This window comes from Dermacentor variabilis, chromosome 1, assembly GCF_050947875.1.
Source record: "Dermacentor variabilis isolate Ectoservices chromosome 1, ASM5094787v1, whole genome shotgun sequence".
Taxonomy (NCBI): Eukaryota; Metazoa; Arthropoda; class Arachnida; order Ixodida; family Ixodidae; genus Dermacentor; species Dermacentor variabilis.
In genome coordinates, this window is record NC_134568.1 from 200,278,155 (window position 1) to 200,299,216 (window position 21,062).

Below are 21,062 nucleotides of genomic sequence, written 5' to 3' on the forward strand. Positions count from 1 at the left end.
GAGGGTTTCATTTTCGCTCTCCTCGCACGTTACGCCACACGGAGATCGATCATTTAGCCTTTCGACTCTCTAATTATCGTCTGGGGCTAATTGACTTTCTTTCAGGCGTAGCACGTGCGTTGTTGCGAAAAGTTCCGCATCTCGGTCGAAGCCGCCATGCGGCACTAAGCACCCAGCGTCCGCGAAAATGGTTCGATCATATTCCAGTTCACCGCAGGCCCGTCAGGAATGTTGTAGTATGCTTGCACCACTGGCGTGTATAATACGTACCGAGGCCTGCCCGCCGTCGGCAGCCTCCAGGTGTTGCCGGAACGAGTCTGCGCTTCGCCTTTGGTACGAACCGACCGCCTCTCGCTCTCTGACCACTCTGGCCGCGAAACGTTGCCGCTCTGACTGATAAACTGCCTCTTAGGGCTGTTTTCCCGGTGTATATACCTCTTGACATGCAGCGCCATACTGTCCCCCCGTACAATATGGAACCCGTGTCTCCTTTGTTTCTTTCGACGTTCCAAGCAATTTGTATCGCAGCCACGTAGATACTCGGACCCTGCTGAGAAATGAGTGCAGCGGAGAAAAAAAAAAGAAGAAAGCGGAAAGAGGAAAAAAAAAGAAATAAAATAACAAAGACAATTAAAAAAAAAACTGTTTCAGCTGGCCATTAGAAGTGATGGTATACAACAGGCTGTATGCGGAACAAGGCGATGTAATTCTCGCATTTGCTTGGGTCTTTAGACGCGGGAAGCTTGTAAACATTTTGTTATTCGCTTTTGAAAGGCTGAATGTCGTCGAACATTAGATCCTGCCGCGGTGCATGGTGGATTGAAAGGTAAAAATGTTGATCACGAATTATAGGAGCACTATCGTTGCCCGCTCACTCGCGCTACTGGAGCCGCGTCTGTAATTGTGCGTATCTGTTTCTTCATGTGTACATGATTGTCACACGTTGGAGACTTAACGTCTTCTGACGCCGTTCATGTTACATTCCTAATTTTCTTAACGCCTTAACGATCTGCTGCAAAAGTCTGTCTCTGGCAGCTACGAATGGTAGGCAAAAAATTACGCTTCATGTTGACGTCTTTGGCGTAGCAAGCAAGCTATACGTTCGGCCAGTGAGTTATACAACTCGTTTTGAATCTTCCAGTTTAACGTTGTCAGTTGGGTTGCGAAACCTTTTCATGGCGCTTGTGCTTGCGAAAAGACCAGAAAACAGGTTCTGAGGTTCGGACGCAGAAGCCAAATAGTTAGGCCTTCATTTTCTCCAGCAATGATCAATATTTTCCCGCCAATCGAATGAGAACACAACTTTAAAAGAATTCTTTGCCAGTCTATAAATTATATTTAGCGCTGCTCTTTTGGGTCCCTTTAATAGTAAATGTGAAAATCTGGGCTTGTTGGTTCTGGTTGATTCTTGTGGGGGACTGTTGCAGTCAGCCGTGTTGTAAAACAGTTTGAGTGCTAATGTAGTAGAAGTCGAACCCTAGCTGGGGCCCAGGTTTTCGGGGCCGTTACTTCTACACTGCCTAAACATTGTACTACTGGGAAACGGCATGAACAGCACGCACGGTAGACTTTCAACTGGTGCCTAATTTCGCACTTAGCAAATATATGTAACTCTACTATGAAATAGACAGTGAACATGTAAGTGGAAAACCTCCCTGGTCATGGCATGAAGAAAAAAGAGGGCTGCAGCGTCCGCAGGCCTTACCAGTGCGCGGCGCCAAGACATGGGCAGCGACTGAATGGTGCCGCTTATCGATAAGACATGGCAGGATTGGAGTTCAAAGAGCGCGTGCGTACTCACTCCGGCCGTGATGACGACACCAACAGATAAAAGGAATGTAGCTGCCAAGGTCAGCACTGGTACAGGAGGGGGAAATAAAGAGAGAAGGCAGGGATGTTAACCAGAACTGCGTCTGGTTGGCTACCCTACTCTGGGGGGCGGGAAAGAGGGAATAGAGATATAAGATAGAGGGAGGGGAAGGGGAGGAAAGCCGCGGTGAAAGCACGCGGAAGGCCTGAGCGAATGAAAGGCGTCCACATAGGCCAGTCGCCTTCAAGGAAGACAAAAGTGCCTTCAGAGCTTTGTGGGCCGACGAGCCATGGTGACGGTCTTCAAGTAGCACCTGCACAGACAACTGCCGATCGTCCAGTCGTCGCAATAATGTTTGTCTTTCCGACTGAAATCGATGACAATGGCACAATAAATGTTCTATGTTCTCTTCGACGCCAGAGACATCGCATGCAGCACTGTCGGTCATTCCAATCAATAATAGTGTACGCCTTCATGAAAGTCATTCCCAACTACAGCCGGTATAGAAGCGATGCCTTACGTCGCTGAAGCCCGGGTGGACGTCGGAGTTGGAGCGAAGTGTACAGTTCGTGCAACCTGGTGCGCCTTATATTTGGGGTGTTCCACTCTGTTAAAGAAAGCTTGGGTGCCAGGTGACGAAGCTGCCTTGCGGCGTCTGTCCTGGAAAGAGGAATGGGAACGCTGTGTTGTTTTCGATGTGACTCTCGGGCAGCTGTGTCTGCTTGATCATTTCCACTGATCCCGCAATGGCCAGGTAGCCACTGGAAAATAATTTCGTTGCGTTTCTGTTTGACGTCTGGATGAAGTTTGACAATTTCGTATGTTAGCTGTTCGTGAGCTACACGTCGGAAAACTGACTGCATGCTGTGTAAAGCCGGTGTTGAGTCGCAAAACACGGCCCATGTACTAGGACTATCTGTGTCAATAAATTCAAGCGTACTGCGCAGAGCCGGGAGTTCTGCAGCCGTGGACGTCGTGATATGTGACGCCTTGAATCGCAGTGTTATTCCTCTCTTCGGTATGAACACAGAACTGGTCGATGAGGTCGCCAGAACTAGTCGATGTGGTCGATCCGTCAGTATAGATGTGTACGCGGCTACTGTACCCCTCGTACAACAGGAGTAAGCTCAATTGGTTTAGTGCAGGCGGTGGTAGATCTGACTTTTTTTGCAGTCCTGGAATTCTGAGGTGTACTTCAGGACGGCACAAACACCATGATGGAGACACCAACCTGGCCGCAGCTGTATACCCCGATGTAAGCGAGGCACGATATGCACTGGCAGTTATGCTAAATGACGTGCGGGGTCTTTATGTGCCTGACATGTGCACGCATTGTCTCGACGGCGATGTGCGTCGTGAACGAATAATCTCGAGCGATGGCAATAGTTTCAGTCGTTGACGTACTGCGTGGTAATCCAAGGAATATCCTCAGAGCTCGGGCTTGAATGCTCTGAATTGTACGCAAATGGGTTTTGCAGGTGTTGCATATAACAGGTAGGCTGTACCGGAGGAACCCAGCAAACAACACCTTGTACAGCTGTAACATGGATTGTGTGGACACACCCCAGGTTATTTTCTGCAAGTAACCTGAACAGATGACAAATAGCAATCAGTCGCTGTTTCACGTGGTCCACGTGAGGAGTCCAGGACAGGTCCTCTGTCAATCACAACCCCCAAGAACCTGTGACTTCTGCTGGACGATGTCACTTGTCCGTTAATTGAGATGCCGTATGCAGACATTGGCTTCCGGGTAAATGCCACCATTGCGCACTTTTACCACGTCACCGCCAGAGCTTGTTTACGAAGGTAGCTTTATGTCGATGAGGCCGCCTTTTCTGAAGCCGAGCGCGAAGGTGAAGCCGTGTCACCCCCGACGTCCAGATACAGATGTCGTCGGCGTAGCTAGAGAGTTGAACGGTGCTTGATAGGTCCTTGAGTAGTCCAATAAAGGATATATTACATAGCGTTGGGCTTAGTATACTCTGCCCTGAGGGATTCCGCGGCTACTGTAATACAGGGCTGTCGGGCCATCCATCTTCGGTGAGCACTGGTACAGGGTGGCAGAGTGAGTCATGGGGAAAACGAAAGAAGGCTAGTAGAGGTGCATGTACTGCATTAACATGTCCAAGTGGAGAAGTTTGCTTGGAAGGGAGAGATTTAGCGAGTATTAAAAGATTCGGGTTCCGGTGGGGACGATGCCGGAGGTAGCGTTCACCATCTACCCCTGTTCACAGGCACTGTCAGCACTTACCGCTAAGCCAACGCTTCAATGCCTTTTCCCTTAGGGGAGCTGGCCCCGCTTCGCCTAGGTTGACCGCTGTAGCCGTTCACAAAGACAGGTACTTTTCTCTTTCTTTTCTTTTTTTGGGCGGGGTTTGGGGAGGGTCCAGATCACGTGTCGCATGTGCTCTCTCCTATCTCCCGTTCGGCGTCCTGTTCTGGTCAAACATGGCTGTTCAGTCTGGCTTAGAGGCGTCTCGCATACGTCGGACGTGACGCGCGCTGTGCGAGCGGTTCCGAAGCGAGGTTGCCGAGACACAAGCGCGTCGTGCACTCGGGGCGTATGCGGATAAGCGTGTGGGGCAGCGCTGCCTTGTGGCGGCCGGCGCGGCCGCGCGTTTGTTCGGAGCCGCTGCCAAGTGCGCGTACTTATGCGTGCCGGGCACGGTTTTCCCTGCGCGGGGCGTGTTTGCCACCGTTCCACGTGCGCATTTCCTTCGCGCCTGGCTGCAGGACGCGCCGCCGGGGCTGATGAACGACGCGCGGCGGCTGTAAACACCAGCGAATGAGCCCACGTGCGTAGTACGTTTACTACCCACGCCAGTGTTGAAAGCCAAGTCGCCCGTATAGTAGCGCTTGGCTGCACGACCCGAGTGGTACCTTCAGTCTGCGGATGCTGAGTGCACTTCGTCGCTTTCGTGCTCTGGTGAAGTCGTCGTAAATTAATCACGAAATGCTCACTGGCGGTGTGTACCAGTCGCCACATGTTCTTGTAAAATATCGTCAAGAGAGAGAGAGAGAGAGAGAGAGAGAGAGAGAGAGATCGTTTCTGATTATTAGACAGTGAAGCTAATTTAAAATATGAGTCGGGAATAAAAACGTGGAAGATCACCGTAATGACGCAGCGGCTAGCGACATTGTAAGGCCTTTGTTACTCACTTGTTTGGTAGGATTAAGCGGTTCGGTGGCTGCAGTGTCCGGCGTCCACCTAATATAAGGACTGCGCGCTTTGAAACCTGATGTCACGCGGGAAGGCCGACAGTATGCGCTATCAAGTGGAGATACTGTAAAAGCTTAGCATGAAGATTTCTTATGGCAGTAGGCGTGCACAGAGATTCATGACGTTTTGGCCATGCCTTAGGTCTCGGCACGGTGGGTGCCACGAAACCTCGCTATCAAGACTAACCACCGTTTGCATTCATCAAGGGAGCGTTTTGGGCCTTCATTCGAGTCTGAAAGATTTTCCCGCCTCTCTTGTGACTGGGGATGGGATGTAACTTTACTAGTGGGACCCAGAAACAAAGAAGCAGTCTATGCAGCGCAGGCATTCCGTGTCCCCTCCCGCCTCCCCTCGCAAAAATATTCAAGATCCAGCGCTCGGGGAAAAAATGATGGCGACCATTTCCTGGTACGGCAAAGATCCCGCGATCCTGCTGATTGATTTCCTGGACGACAGCAGGACGGTAATAGGAAAATTTTATTCCAAGTTTCTCCGAAAACTGTTTGCGGCCATCGTGAAGAAACGACTAGGGTAGGTGAGAAAGGTCGTTCATCTCTTGCACGACAGCGCGCCGGTTCGCAAATTTCGCGTTGCTCCGGGAGTGTGATTCAAGAGTTTGACCAGCCTTTCTGTAGTCCTGATCTGGCCCCCTGGGACCTTCTTTTTTTAATTTCCCGTATCTGAAGAAGCACCTCAAGGGAGGTTTGACAAACAATATGATTTCTTATCTTTCTTTTTCTTGCTGCAAGACACACGCGTGCGCGCACGCACACGCACGCACGCACGCACGTGCACGCACACACACACACACACACACACACACACACACACACACACACACACACACACACACACACACACACACACACACACACACACACACACACACACACACACACACACACACACACACACACACACACACACACACACACACACACACACACACACACACACACACACACACACACACACACACGCGCGCGCGCGCGCACGCACGCACGCACGCACACTGGTTATACGCGTACACCTATCGCAACGAGTTTATCCACTCCTCGTAAATCATGACCAATGCCACTATTCACAAAAAAGTGCTTACGTTACAAATGTTCGTAAGACCGAATGCCAGCCAAAGCCAATCTTGATGTCGGACATATCGTGAGATTATCGAAAAACTATCCGATGGCAAACAGCACTTAGGAACGAAAACCTTTCCGAATTAAACCCGAAAAATTCTAGACATCAACAGGTAACGCATCTAGCGGCCGCGATGAGCAAGCAGATGTGGCTTCTGCAGTAAAACGCAATCTTTTGCTAACGTGCAAATACACGGATGCGACGCACTAGAGATGACTGGAGGACATAAATTTTTTACGCCCTGCAGCACGTCACAGATGCCATGGGGCCATTTTCTTGCGGCCGACATCGCGCGCCTCATCGTCTTTTTTTTTTTTTCGTCCAGACGCGTGCAAACTTAGCTATGTCAGGCTTTTGTGCTTAAGAGCGACTTATGAAGAATACAATGTGACTTTGAATTGAACAGTTCTACATAATTTAAGAATTCAGCTTTCATTACTTATTACTTCAAAACAACGCTATAGTAATAAAGAAGCGCTCATAACAGCTTGCAATTTGGAATGAATTAAGGCCTGCGGAATAATCCTTTCTTAATTTATATTTGTGTTACTCGTCATACATGCCACTTTCTTCCAAAAAGTATAGTCGAAACGGCGTAAGTGCTATAGTGACGCGTTCTCCGTACACGAGTGGACAGCCTTGTTATATATATGAAGTCAGGGAGGTCTGCGCAACTTTCAGCAGCTACGGTGCCGCAGGGTGCAGTACTGGCGAATTGGTGATAACGTTCGACACCTTCTAAGCCGGCAAGAAGGTTGCGAGTCTGGACCCCCGGACTACTTTCCATGGCAACATCTTTCCACGGCAACATCTTTCCACGGCAACATTTTTCCACGGCAACACGGCATTTCCTTCTTTTCGCTTTTTTCACTTCGTTGCTGGTATTTAAGACTGTCATGTGCATAGAGTTTCATACAATAATTAACTAGAGGGAACTCGGGCACTGCGATCGTTCATCCATCATGGGAATGATGGGAACGATGACGGGACACGAGCGCCATAGCTCCCTCTATATCAATAATTATATGAAACTCTATGGTCATGTGCACTGTGGCGCGAACCACAAAGGTTTCGTCATGAGCCATTCCTTTTAGCGCTCGCACTCTTAATTGCAGTGCTGTCGTGGCGCTAAATATTCTTTTCCGCAAACAGCGCAGATCTTGAAGCGCATAAAGAAGCTTGGCAGCTAAAACAAAATATTGCAGACTGTTGCAGAAAAAAACAAAGGACAACACTGTACTGCGTAATGCTTTTATCTGCTTGCCGAAGTTTTGTATCACAGGCGAATTCAGCTCTTTCACAAGATCGCCGCGCTTCATCTGTGGGGAATCAGCGCTGGCCAGGAGGCGCTACGACAGTTTAAGTGCGCAACTAAAATTTGCTGTCACCGTCCCGTAGGGAGTCTACGAAGATGGCGCAACATATTTAACGATAACAGACGTGCGCCTGTATCAACGTTTGCTTAGCCCGATGCGCCCAGCCATACCATGCGCGTTGTTGGAGCACATGCGCTACTACGTCCTAGCTCGTCGGTTTCCTGTCATGGGAGGAGCCGTGAAAAGTGTCTCGAGATGATCGGCGAATTTGCTGACACGAAATCGCAGTATGTGCTACTGATAACTGTGTCCACCGCTCGCTATAGGCTGCGTGTTACGGCGCTGCTGTTGACAGGCGAAGCGTCATGCGCTGGTTGCCCATAGCACTGGTAATCGGCACGGCGTGATAACTTGTTCTTTCCGCTTGACAAAGGGGGTAGTGTTGAATATAGCGTGGTTGTTTATTCGCAGTTACTACACTCTCAAGCAAAATTATACCCTTTGGGTCGTATCTTGTCACACAAGGATAATCGTCATCTGTCTTGTCCGCATTTCCATTATTTAACGCTGCAAGCCTGGTACTTCCAAGTAACGAACGGTATGCGCGTTATCAGCATGACAGACCATTCTCGACAGGAAAGTAGCGAGCGCAGCGTTTTCAAGGAAGGAAACGCAAGACAGATGACGTTTATCGTTGTGTGGCAAGATACGACCCAAAGAGGGTACATTTGTTTAAGAGTCTAGTGCGTTTCCTGTACTTTGGCCGGTGTCACGAACGTATTTGTGGGCGAAGTGATGCAGCACCTTCTCTAAGTTTTTTCTTCTATTTTCCTTTTCCTTTTGACTTCTTTTTTTTTGTTCTTGGAAAATGCGTGTATAGATATATTTGGCACAAATTCGAAAAAGGAATAATAGAAGCTGTTTTATTTCTCCAAGCCAGGTTTTCACTGGATTAAGTACAAGTCGCAAGCCGTTAATAGAGATGTTGTATGTATTTCCATGGCTGACGGGGAAAAAGATTAAACTCTGGGCTGATACGTGCCAAAACCACGATATGACTGTGAGACACGCAGCAGCAGGGTATATCCCCATTAATTTCGACCACCTGGAGGCTTTTAACGTGCACCCACTGCACGTGTGTTTCTACCTTTCGCCCCCATCGAAGTGCGGCTGCCGCGGCCGGCATTTGATCTCGCGCACTCGGGCTTAGCAGCGAAACACCAAAGCCACTACACCACCACGGCGGTCCGTGTCTGATGTCCTGAATCGTGTTAAAGAAAAACGAGAAATGTATGTGTCTCCGGGAGCAAAAAACCTTTTTTACACTTCATATACGCTTCCTATGAAGACGCAGAAATTTTTGAAGGAGTCTTTGTTCTCTTAAAAACAAACTGCAGAATTGTTTTTATGGATTTCTTGTGACACGGGTGTTTTCTTTTTTTTTTTCTACTTCTACATGTTTCACAGCGAGCATTGTAAAAGGACTTCGGCATTAACTCATTCAAAATTAGGTTCCTTAGTGTAACCAGAGGCAAAACCTCGCCGCAGGACCTTATTTTCCATTATGGCATTACATGCTTACGTAGTCTTCGGAGAGCAAGAACGATTAACAGGAACTCTGAACCACCGCGAACAACGGTGAGCCTCTTCGTGAAGCGAATAATTCACATGCGCAGGGTAGACGCGCGCTCTATCGATGCTCCGAAATAGCAGCAATACCTTGATTTGGGACACTTGGTTCATCTTGACAGTTCATATATGCTTAAAAGAGCGCTACGGACGAGGACGAGAAGTTCGCAAACGAGAGGATGGCCGCTTAACTTCCAACTAGCGTTTATTTCAATTCGTTTTCCTTCTTTGAACACTGTCTTAAATAGGTTTTTATTTTTAACCTTACGCCTAAATTTGGCTGGCAGTTGACTTTGTTGCATCTCTTTGCTAGCGTACGTGCAGCTTCGTTAGCTTCGCGTAACTTCGCAAATCGGGGAAAAAAAAGAAAAAATAAAGAAAGAAAGAACGCTGTCGCGGCGTAGGTAATTAGAGCGTAAATTTATTTCAGGCGGAAAATTCTCAGGTTCAATAACAGTGTTCTTCTGTTCCTTCTGTTCTTCGTACTGTTACATTTAATTTTATTAGACGTATGGCGACATGCACGATGATCTTCGCCCGCCGTGGTTTCTCACTGGCTATGGTGTTGGGCTGCTGAGCACGAGGTAGCGGGATCGAATCCCGGCCACGGCGGCCTCATTTCTATGGAGGCGAAAATAAAACACCGCTGGTACTTAGATTTAGGCGCATGTTAAAGAGCCCCAGGTGGTAGAAATTTCTGGAGTTCTCCACCACGGCGTGCCTCATAATCAGAAAGTGGTTTTGGCACGTAAAACCCCAGAATTTAATTTAACGATGATTTTCTTTCGGACGCGACACGGCTGGAGAGCTTTGGCGCGTGGTGCAGCTGTAACAGCTGTTCGATGTAAAAATTTGCCCCGCTGTTTACAAAGCGTAGTTACAAAGCTTAGCTGAAATGTAGATGTAAGCCTGTTGAAGCCACGAGCCGCCATGTTTTGGGATAGGACGACGGTGAACTCGCTGGTTTTCGCCGCTTCCATCGTTATTACTTCAACGAGTGTTGCTACAATCATCTACACTGTTGGTTTCATTGTGCGGAAAGCTATACTTTCAGATCTTTTAGTAAAGTGTACTAGAATAAAACGACCATATTCTAGCACACTCTAAATTTAGTGATAGTGAAGATCAAGGTTCACTTTCCATGGCACACAAAGAAAAAGTTTTACGTTGGAACTCTTTAGAAGTGAAAGTGCTAGTAAATCTTAATGCTCGACATATTATTTCGGAGTGTTTTTGATAAGCGCGCTCTTTCGCACAAAACCAAGAAAACTTCCAATTCTTCCAAAAACTTCCATTCCGGCACGGGGAAACACAACGCGCTCTGCGTGTGCCGGTCTCGTTCACTAGTAATTCCTGTATTGGTCTTGTGTGAAACAGCGCAATTATCTGCAACGTTGTATAAGTAAACTGGGCCGAATTGCATCTTTACTTATTTTTGCGAAGGCGGCCTGCCAATGGCAAACTGTTCTTAGCAACGAAAAGCTTTTTATTAATTCTGCTGTTTCGCTTATCATTAGTTTAGTGGCAATTTTGTCTGTTCTGTAGCTTTCTCTGATAGCTATACGCTTGACTGGGCCTTCTATAGGCTCAGATGAACAAAACTTTTAAAAATCAAGAACGTTTCCTCATGTACCAGCGTTTGTAGTTCTACATCTCATGACAGAGATGGCTTGAAAACGAGACGTTCACCGCGGCGAAGGCCAATAGTGGACAGAACTTACGTAACGGGTCCCATATTCATAGAAATGTTACAAAAACTAGCAAAATTGTTGCGCCACATCATTAACAAAATTGTTAATTGCGCCACATCTGTCCGTAAGAGCAGATGTCAGCCAATCGTTATGTTGTACGTATTATTAGCAAAGGCCGCTGGCCAATGGCAAACAGTACTTCCTAAACGAAAAGCGTTGCGAATATGGCCGCTGGAAATATTTCTGCGGGGGAGCACACACGCTAACAGGGGCCATATTCACAACGCTTTTCTTTCGGAGGTGCTCTTTGCCATTGGCCAGCCGCCTTCGCTAATAATGTGTCCAACATCGGGATTGGTTGAGTTTTTCTTTTGCGAACAATTACTGCGTAAAATCATTTTGCGAATACAGACCCAGATACTCAGTCGCACGATTTGCGATGGTCACTGTAGGGAATTTCTGTATTTGCCCCGCAAGCACGTTTGTAGTCTATTGTCTAACGGCAGCCAGTGCCAACACGGTGCGAACGCTAGCCGCTGATTTTGTCCCTTTATTAGCTTGGTCAGCCGAGCGCTTCATTCTTAAATGCCATTACTTGAGGACTGTGGGCCGAATCCACAAAGGTTTTAGTTGGAAAGCGCTCTTTGACATTAGGCTGCCAGGCGGCCGTCTGCATTAGTATGTTCAACATCACGATTGGCCGACTTTTATAGTCTTACGAGCAGTTTTACAGCAAAGCAGAAGAAAATTTTTGTAAACGCGGGCCTGTATTCACAAAATACTCTGTGTTGCTCTGGCCGCTGTGTTGTTGCGCGTAAATCGAATGGACACAAATCGCAACATTTCGTTGCAGGTTGACGTCGTGTGACTTCAGATGTGCTCTAAAGCAGCGAAACTATGACTGAATTTCTCGCACGCAGCTTACGTATTCAGAGCATCTTTGTTGCCCTGCGACTTGCATCGCCTGACACAAAGCCTCTCATGCGCGAAATCTCAGGCGAGCACATATAGCGCAGCTTCACGCATTCATTAGCCCGAGCTCGGATTTTATGTTACTCGAAACCCATGAAGGCGGTATGAAGGGCGCTGTTGACGCCACGGCATTTTTGCCTTAGCGTCGCCTGGACGGTACCCCTATGACATCTCTCATCATTGTTGCTTCCGGACGTTATTACTTCCCCCAATTAATCACTTAATAAGTCCGTCAACGCCGGAACTGACATTATCACCAGCCTTTTATGTATAAAATGGCCACAAAGTTGTTGAAGGTAACTGTCGGTTGATAGAAATACGCCGTAAAGAGTGTACAATTTTAAGAGTACCATTTGGGAGAGGCGATGACAAAATGTGTCTTGAAATTGTGAGCTGAGTGCCTACAGCGACGCGCAAGGAGGCTGTCGACGAGCTTTCTGCATTCGGCATATTGCATCTTTTGAGCAGCAGTTTCTTTCAGCATCACTAACGTTGATTTGGTTCTGAAAACCTGAAACTTGCCGTGCTGATGTGGTGACCGTTGCATCTGTTGCCTGCTTATATATCGCCTGCTTTGTTGTTGAGGGTATATATCTGCGAAACTGATAGTAATCATGTTTTCGAAGAAAGAAAGCGGGGTCGTCGGCTCCCACCACCTGGACAACGCAGAACATTCGTGAGCAGCCTGACCACCTGTGACCTAGAATCACGGAAAGCGCGGATGCAGCATACGAGACTGTAGCATTCGCCATCCGCTGCGCGCGCGGCGGCGCTTGTTGTGTCACAGTGTCGCGTAGCACGTGCTTATTGAGCGGGGGCCCTCGGTACCGTTAGATTGCGCGTGGAAACAGGGGACGTAGTCTCAGCGATTTGCAGGGCCCGCGGGGAGGAGGAGAGCCGCGTATCTCGAGCGCAGTTTATGGCCGCCGCTCTTGCCGCGGCCGGTGGCGCGCAAGGCCAAGGTCGTCCACTTGCTGGCGTCTCCCGCGAGTCAAGCGACGCCCGTGGGGCAGAAAGGATCCAGCAAACGGCGGCCGACCGCGAGTGTGCCTCGCACCGGCCGACGCTGTGCCGAAGCCGGTTCTCCGGTCGCTACTCTTTCCCTTTGGTCGCTCCTCCTGCGGCTGACTCTGGTTTGGACAACTCTCCCTTCGCTTCCACGTTCTGCTTCAAAAGCGGCGCCGACGCTCCAGACGCGTATCGCGACGACGCGGAACGTGTGCGCTGAGGAATGGCGTCCGCCTGCGGTCTTGGCCAACTCCACAGTGAACATGAATTGACTGCTTGCCGCTTCCGCGCCGAGATTTGTGCCGTTTGAACGTCCGCAGAAACAGCTGTGTCAGCTGTGTATTGTTTAGGCCCTTTCCTCTTATCCACCGTTCACCGACCTGCATGTGTCAAGCTGTCTGCGCATGTTCGCGGGTGTACGAAAGGGCAGCCACACGCGCCAATGTCGAAGCCCCGTCTCTCCCTCTCAAATGAGACCCACTGAGACCTGTCTATGCTTGCATGCTGCCATCTAGCCACCACGCAATGCAGGTTGTCTTGTGGCTATTTCGTGGCGCGTATCCATGCTCGGACATTTGCGCTTGCGATATACCTTTCGTTTCTCTTTGCAAAATTAAATGTGGAAGGAAAGCTTCGTTTCCTTCTCTGTCCGGCTTGACGGTCGGCGGGAAGAACTGTTGCGCGACACTGCGTGGGCCCCCTCCAGCGGATTGCCGCGCGCCTCCTGTCTAGGGGCGGCCCGACCGTCGCGGCGTCCGGGAGCCTCCATGGCGACGCGTCAAACCGGATCCCGATAGAAGCGCTTCCGATTCATCTCCGTGCGCCGCATTCACGCGCGGCGACGAGCGCCCCGGATGTCGTGTGTATCCCTCTCGCTGCTGTGCGTCGGTCAGCCTGCCCAACACCGTCTAGCCTGCCCCATTCCGACTCTCTCTCTCCTCTCCCTTACTGCCCCTTCCCCTTCGTTCCGCTTCCGTGGCATCTGCAGAATCTGGAAGAAGATTCCGCCTCTTCGCACGCGTCATTCGAGTTCCTGTGTTCTGAGAAATCGGAATTCCTGATCTCGGGCATCGCGTCGTGTGTCTTCGGGGCGCTGCTGTCAGGCCTCCACGCACGTCTGCACCAGCAGCATGCGCGTGAAGCTGCGGTCCCGACAGCGAGATCTTTTAAATCAGTGACCTTTACTGGGAATTAGGCAGTATAAGTATTCACCTAAAGATTGCATTACGCCGAGGCGAGGCGGTGCGCGTACTGAGGTATCTGGGTGCCTTGTGGGCTCAGTTCTTTCGCCGCGCATTGTCTATGAAGCGCAATTGCACAGACGGGCCCACGCACGGCAGTGGGCCAGACTAGGTGTTACAAGCGACGGCATGAGACAGGTCACAGATCTCCTTTGGGTCATGCCGATTCCAGTTTTGCAATGGCATGCTCAGGTCGATACCATATCAGAGATGCTAACTCAGATTGAACAAGCGAGATTATTAAAGTCACAATACTGCGGTAGCGACATCGAAGTCTCATGGACGGCCCGCGCAGACCACGGTGCAAGGTGATCTTTTTCCGTGGTTCTTTACACCCAGCACCACAAATTCAACTACAAGGCTAGTGAGACTACTGTCCCCGCGAGTCAATTTGTCGTATACACGGATGCAGCGGCTCTTTCGCAAAAAGGATGAGTCACCTTCGTGTGTCCATGTCATACCGCAATTCGATCTCTCGCACTCACTAGACAAAAGCGCCTGACTCTTCGGTACTTCAGCTACAATGGATACATGATGCCGTCAACTCTATCAGCACTTTACCCAACTGCACGGTTGTGCAGATGTACACTGATTCGCTTTGTGCAATCAAAGATCTAAGAACTAAGCTGCTGTCAATTCGCCAACAAACCCACTGACTCCACAATCTGGCTCTTGTGGTTACGGCATATATGAGCGACATCTGCTTTGGCTGTGCCTCGAAACACGTACCATCATGCTCAAGATACTAAGATGCCGTATGCACTGGATGACTACATTTGTCGGGTGACCAGTTCTCACAGAGACTGATACAATTCCTGCACGACGTCAGCTGCATGCTTTTCTTAGTGAGTGAGAGACAGAGAGAGAGTGATAAGGGAAAGGCATAGAGGTTGAGCAGGCGGAGCCCGGTTGTCTACCTTTCACTGGTAAAGGGGGAAAGGTGTCTTAAAGATGAGAAGGAGAGAAGGAGACTTCACAGGATTTGCACGCACACACATGTACAAACGTTCATTGTTCTGTCAGTCACAGGCGTCCACATAAGCTGGTGGAGCTCAAGCGTATGGCAGCGCTTTGGGTGGCTTTCACATCGCAAACGCACAAGGCTACAGTCCCAGGCTCTTCACGAACGTCTGTTCTGTAAAAACGGTGGGAGGTCAACCAGACGAGCGTCCAGTTTGCTGCCATACGCAGGGGGGTATGGGAAAGGGGAATAGAAAGACTAAAATAGGGAGAGAGTGAACACAGCGTGCACGCAGGAGAATGCGCAGGACTATAACTAAACGGTCGCTCAGGCCGGTATACGCTTCGAGAACTGCACTTATGCGCAAGTAGCTTGGTCGTTTGCGTCTGAGCTGGGACATTTGTGCCAGCGACGCATGTATAACCAATGCCCAATATTTGTGACGTAGTGAGCTCACTGTGAGAAAAAGAAATCTAAGAGTCCTTGATAAAATGTCCAACGCTTTTCTTAGATTTTTTTCCGCTTGATGACCTTGCGGCAAATTATTCGAATTAAAAGAACCATGAACACACATCCGTACACACACAAGAGGAACTAAAGCAAATCTAAGGGAAGGGAACCATCAGGAGGCTGCTGCCAAACGGCACGCCCGTACGACTTCGTGGAAATTATTAGGTTAGCTCATTAATTCAAAGGATTCAGAAGGAAACTGTTCGGACGAGACAAGCGGTCACGGTAACAAGGGCACAATTTCGGTCAATAAAGCGCTAAAGTGGCATGTACCCCCCTCCCGCTCTATGCTTATATGCGCCCGAAAAGCGGTGTCGGCATCACAGCGTCTACCTTTCCCATAGTCAGAGGAGTCTAAATGATGCGCTCGAGTGACTTATTCTACATCATGTTAATCTGCTCAACGTTCAGCGCGCTTGTTGCTTCCTCACTGTTTAGATTGCGTCGAATAGTGAACTGCATATAACGGGTGTTCATACTTAAGTTTCATGGAATTTTTAACAATTGTCTGTGACAGGCAGCATAATTCTTGCCCTAGAGCTGGATTATTCGAAGAGCCGGACATTACTAGCACGAGAAATCGAAAATATATTCAACTAATTAACGAAAATTCATTAATGAACTTCTTAAATAATTACTTTACGGACCATATTGCAATTTGTAGCCGTTAAGCTTACAGGACGTATCCACTTGAAATGAATTTCCAGGATGACGCCAGTTTCGAGATATTATGTCCCTAAGTGTGGGAGGAAATACATGGGCGTTCCAGCTACTTTTGTGCTTGAATGCATAAAAGAACGTTTTGTTAGAAAAAGTAAGTTGAACAACAGTGTATTTTTGCGGCGAGTTTAATGGCGCATATATCTCCAAACTGATGGTGTCATTGTGGAAATTCATGCCAAGTGGATACGCCTTGGTAACTCACCAGCTACAATTCGTAAACTGCAATATCTGCCGTAAGTTAATTAACTCGGAAGATAAGTGGTGAATGTTCGTTAATTAGTTTAATGGGTGTTTCGAATTCTCGCGCAAGTAATGTGCGCCTCTCTGCATAATCCAGCTCAATGACCGGAATTATGTTATCTGCAACGGGCTATTTCTAAAAATTCCGTAAACTTTAAAATGATCACCTTGTATGTTTAAAATGAGCCTCTGTCTCAAAATAGAAATACACTCAACGCGCATAAGGCATCGTTTACTTCAGTACGGCTGTTATGAATGATGTCTCATTCATATTGCCTGAATTCTTGAAATGAATATTTGGTTTGTGCATGCGCGCGATTTTTTAGACTGAGGCTACATGTGGGTGGGGGGGGGAGGGGGGCGCCTTGTTCGAATATTGAGTACAATATTACCAGGTAGTGATGTGCCGCACCAATATGGCGCTTTGTAGTTCCCCTTAATGAATTCGGGTAATGCATTATCCGTTCCTTGTCACCCTTTCTAAGGTAATCTTTTGTTGCTGTAGTTCGGTGTATATTATCTACTAGTATTTCTTAATCAACGGCTGGCCCAGGGAGAAAAAAGTAAGAAAGCAGGCGCTCACGTGTGGTGTATCGGCCATTACAGCTGATATGCGACTTGCTATCGCAACTCACGCTTGCGGCTCGGAGAGTTGTCGGGAGATATTAAAGAGCATAGACGGACGCTTTGTTTCGTGCTGGGAGTTTGCTCTGCCATTTTACGGTATTAGGCACCGCCTGCAGTCACGCTTTCGTCTGGTTGCATTCCCATGACCCGAGGTCAGGTTCGGCGGCGACTGGCCCGCCTTGTAAAAAGGTCGTCGCCACACATCGGTGACCATGCGAGACACGCTTCCTTCTGTCGGTGTTTTCTCGGTTATGAAACAGCGTCGGGCAGCGTTCGACGGCCTGCCGATGTATAAGCCTTGTGTGCAAGGGTCTTTCGTTTCCTTTTTTTTTTGCTTTTCTTTTTGCTTTTCTCGGAACCTGCGCTTACTCGGGACGGCTGTGGCGCTCTGGTAGCTCTCGGGCAGGCTTCTTTGTACCTCCCCCCCCCCCCCCATCTCTTTATAAACACACACACTTTCTGTCGTGTGGAGCATCGCAGGCTCAGTCGACCGGAAAATGGCTGAGTGCGCGAGTCGCCCGCTGCTTCGATCACCGCGGCGTGCGTTGCGTGCTCGCCTCATTCGTGAACGGCTGCTGCTCGGGCTTTGTGTGCCCGCTGCGTGTTGACTGAAGGCGAGCTGGTCGCACGGTCTCGAGTGTCCGCGCAAGGCTGGAGCCGCCGGTGTGCACGTGGCCGGCGCTTCAGCGCCGACCTCGCGCACGCGGCGGCACAAGTGCACTTGTTCGCGCCGCCGCCGTCGCGTTCTCATTATAGGAGGCCCGTCGTTGCGTTTACGGTGCCCTCCTCGTTCATTGCATTCGCGGCCGTGAAACAGAAGGCGTAGCGGTACTTGCTGCACTGCCGGAATGTATGTATAAGCGAGGGGCCGCGTTCTTAAAAGCTTACGGGAAGAGCTCCGTGCTTGCGCAGTATTCTGCCGCGAGCTATTGTTTTTAATTGCAGGACGATGTTCGGTTTCTTAATGTTTGCCTTCTGCGACGTAGCGCTTTGCGTGAACTCCATGTAGCATGCGCTAGCACCCACACCCCGCAATTCAAGCCGTCTTTGTCATATGTCTGTTTACAGGGTGATTGGTGATTGATTGACTGATCTTGTTTGCGGCGTTGCAGTGCATCTGTTCATATATTTATTACCTCTAGGGTGTCGTCGTTGTTCAGCAATGATTGTTTGTGCGGAAAAGGGCAAAAAAAATCATTTCACACCACCTTTCACACATTTGTCGAAAATAGGTAAGTTAAACAAAAAATACAAATCCGTAACTCTGCACGAAAAACAGATATCGCACTTCTGTAAACTGCATCCGTTAGAACATCTCAAACGGACAAATTTTATATATGAATTTACAGCTTACCTTAAATTGTTACAATGTTTACGAGGGTCCTGCAGCAGGGTCTTGCATACTCCAGAGCTGTGCATAATACGTTAATTTTGTCCGCTTTACATATGTTATTAAGTGCTGTTTACACATTTGTGGTAACATTCTCATCGCAGAGTTAAAGAAGTGTAAATCTGATAGCTGAGTTGTCAAAATATTGCTGTTTTCCAGATTATTTATTTAAGAAATTAGCGGCCTGGACAAAGAATTTGCTTTCCACAGTCACTCGATTTTAACTTTTTCCTTTATATGCAACAAACCTAATCAAGGTCGACGCGGTAGCTGCCGAGGAAAACGATTTCTCGGCTGCCATGTGTTTAGGTAGGAGCGGCCGAGCTAAGGCTTCCTCTTAAGCGCGGAATTCAGGTTTGTAAAAGTAATTCGATTCGCCTTACGACTAATCGCACCAACAAACCATGTAACACATTTACAGCCAAGTTGCCACCAAGTTTCGAAACAACAGGTTTCGCAGCCATCGTTTCCGACGCGTCGTCCGGCAGATATATATATATATATATATATATATATATATATATATATATATATATATATATATATATATATATATATATATATATAGTACAGGTTTTATTAGTCACCAGCGCTGGAGAGGATGGCCCACTATAGCGACCCTCTTCTTCTCTACATTGACCCCCGGGAACGAAAAGGGAGCCATCCGGCGACCTAACAGCTCCTCACTATATGAGGATCATAGTACAGTTTGAGGCGCTCGACGTTGACAATGTCTTGTCCACAGGTGCCTAGCCAGGATATTTTTCGGGGTGGAGGGGCTAAGGTTCCATTATTCTCTGTTGAGTTTCCCACGCTTGGTTCATAATAATACAACTGCTACCTTGAGCAGGCCCTTGGTCTGCCTGAAGGCGTGTACCATCATGTACTTGTCTGTTGCGGGCGTTCGAAGGATATGGGCCTTTGTTCTTATGCGATCTGCCAGACATAAAAGGGAGCAGGGCGCCGGCCGGATAAATTCCTTGGTTTACTGTCTTCTCATATATATATATATATATATATATATATATATATATATATATATATATATATATATATATATATATATATATGTAGCACCAAATCTGGTGCAGCGCAATATCAGGCATACTGCTCACACCGACATGAGTACGCGTCGAAACCAGACTCTCAAACCTGCAGTAGTTTGCTTGTGTCATAAACTATTGCGAAACAGGACCAGTGTCCTCTCATATACAACATAGAGAAGACTGGCCTGTGGACTCCACCGCACCAACCTAGTCTGACTAGAAGACTTGCAGAAGTGAAGCTACCCTGCTTTATATCGCATCCGCACAAGGCCAGCGAAAACTACTACGTGGCGATGCTAGACAGGACAGGCGTTTGCACTTCGTGTATGCGCGTCGTGTATGCACTTCGAAGCGCTTGGTGACGTCAACCATTATTTTTGAGAGTGTCCTGAATTTGATAAAGAACGAAAAGTGTTAATAGATAGCCCGGAGCGCGAAATGGCCTCACACGAACAAACAAGTGACATTTTGTTCCAGCAACGACGCTGGACATTTAGAAGAGGGCTGTTTCGGCTGCTACCCAGCTCGTCTAATTTCTCCGTGATACAGAGCTGGAGTGTGAATAGTGAGCCGTGGAATGGGTGGCGCGCAGCCTGTTGCGCGCCTGTGTAAATCCGTCTTTACTTTTGTTGCCACATGCCTTGTGTTACCATATGTATTGTGACGGGCTTCACGCAATACCGCACTTGATTAGTGGCCCACGTGTGGAGTAAGATGACGGCAGCTTTTGCAAGGCCTGCAGCAGCCAACACTCTTGCTCCTGCTGACTTTAAGTAAAGTGCTGGCACTGCATCAAACCGTCATTTAACCGGTCATAACAATTAAAAACTGCAGGTTTGCGTAACATAAGAACACTAGCTTGTAAGTTCCTGCGACAGGAGATCACGAGCTACGGATTCTCAAGTACAAAACTTACTGCTGTTTGTCAGCCTATCGTTTAAACTTGTTTGTAAGCATGCTCTTACTGAAGCTTGAGGATGGAAGTCGAGGTGAGGCCAGTGAACGGCTGGGCTTTTGCCCACCACAACGCCTACTTGTTGATATATGCCCCGTTTTGTCCCCGTATAGCTGGCGTGCCTAGGTTCGATTTTCACGACCGCCCCCTATTTTGCTTCCACTTTTGGCGCAGTTGGACGACTGCACGCTGCAACTGTACAAGATCAATGCGACCGACAACGACTATGGCAGCTACCTGGACCTCGAGTCGACAATCGACGAGCAGGGCGACGACTTCGAAGGATTCCAGGACAAGTGAGTCGGCTGCTTTGTTCGCGCATGCTCTTGCGGTTGCGGCGCCCCAATCGCACATGCCTATGCACGCGCTCTTATAGTATATACCTTCATATGTGCGACAAGTTGGATCTGAGGCCAGGGCAACATATATGCCGCGAGGCCGCTTGAATTCGTCTAGCTGTTCGCTGCACTGAGCGTTGTGTATACCGGGAAAAGCTGCTGGGTTAAAGTGGAGCTGTGGCGATCGGAGGCGAAGGGCTCCATTGGTAGCTGGCCCTACATTTATCCCGCGCTATGCGAAAAAGTAG

The 21,062-nt window shown here is 48.5% G+C and overlaps 1 protein-coding gene across 4 annotated transcripts in view; it reads left to right on the forward strand.

Moving 5' to 3' along the window:
- Fhos (Formin homology 2 domain containing) overlaps positions 1-21,062 on the forward strand; it is a 272,129-nt gene that overhangs the window by 127,317 nt on the left and 123,750 nt on the right. For all 4 annotated transcript variants that reach the window (XR_012830253.1, XM_075703296.1, XM_075703283.1 and 1 more), the window contains one exon: positions 20,651-20,772. Coding sequence is in view for 3 of the 4 variants with exons in the window: in XM_075703296.1 (XP_075559411.1) it covers positions 20,651-20,772 (122 nt within the window). In the remaining variant the exon portion in view is untranslated. The remainder of the gene's footprint in view (positions 1-20,650; positions 20,773-21,062) is intronic.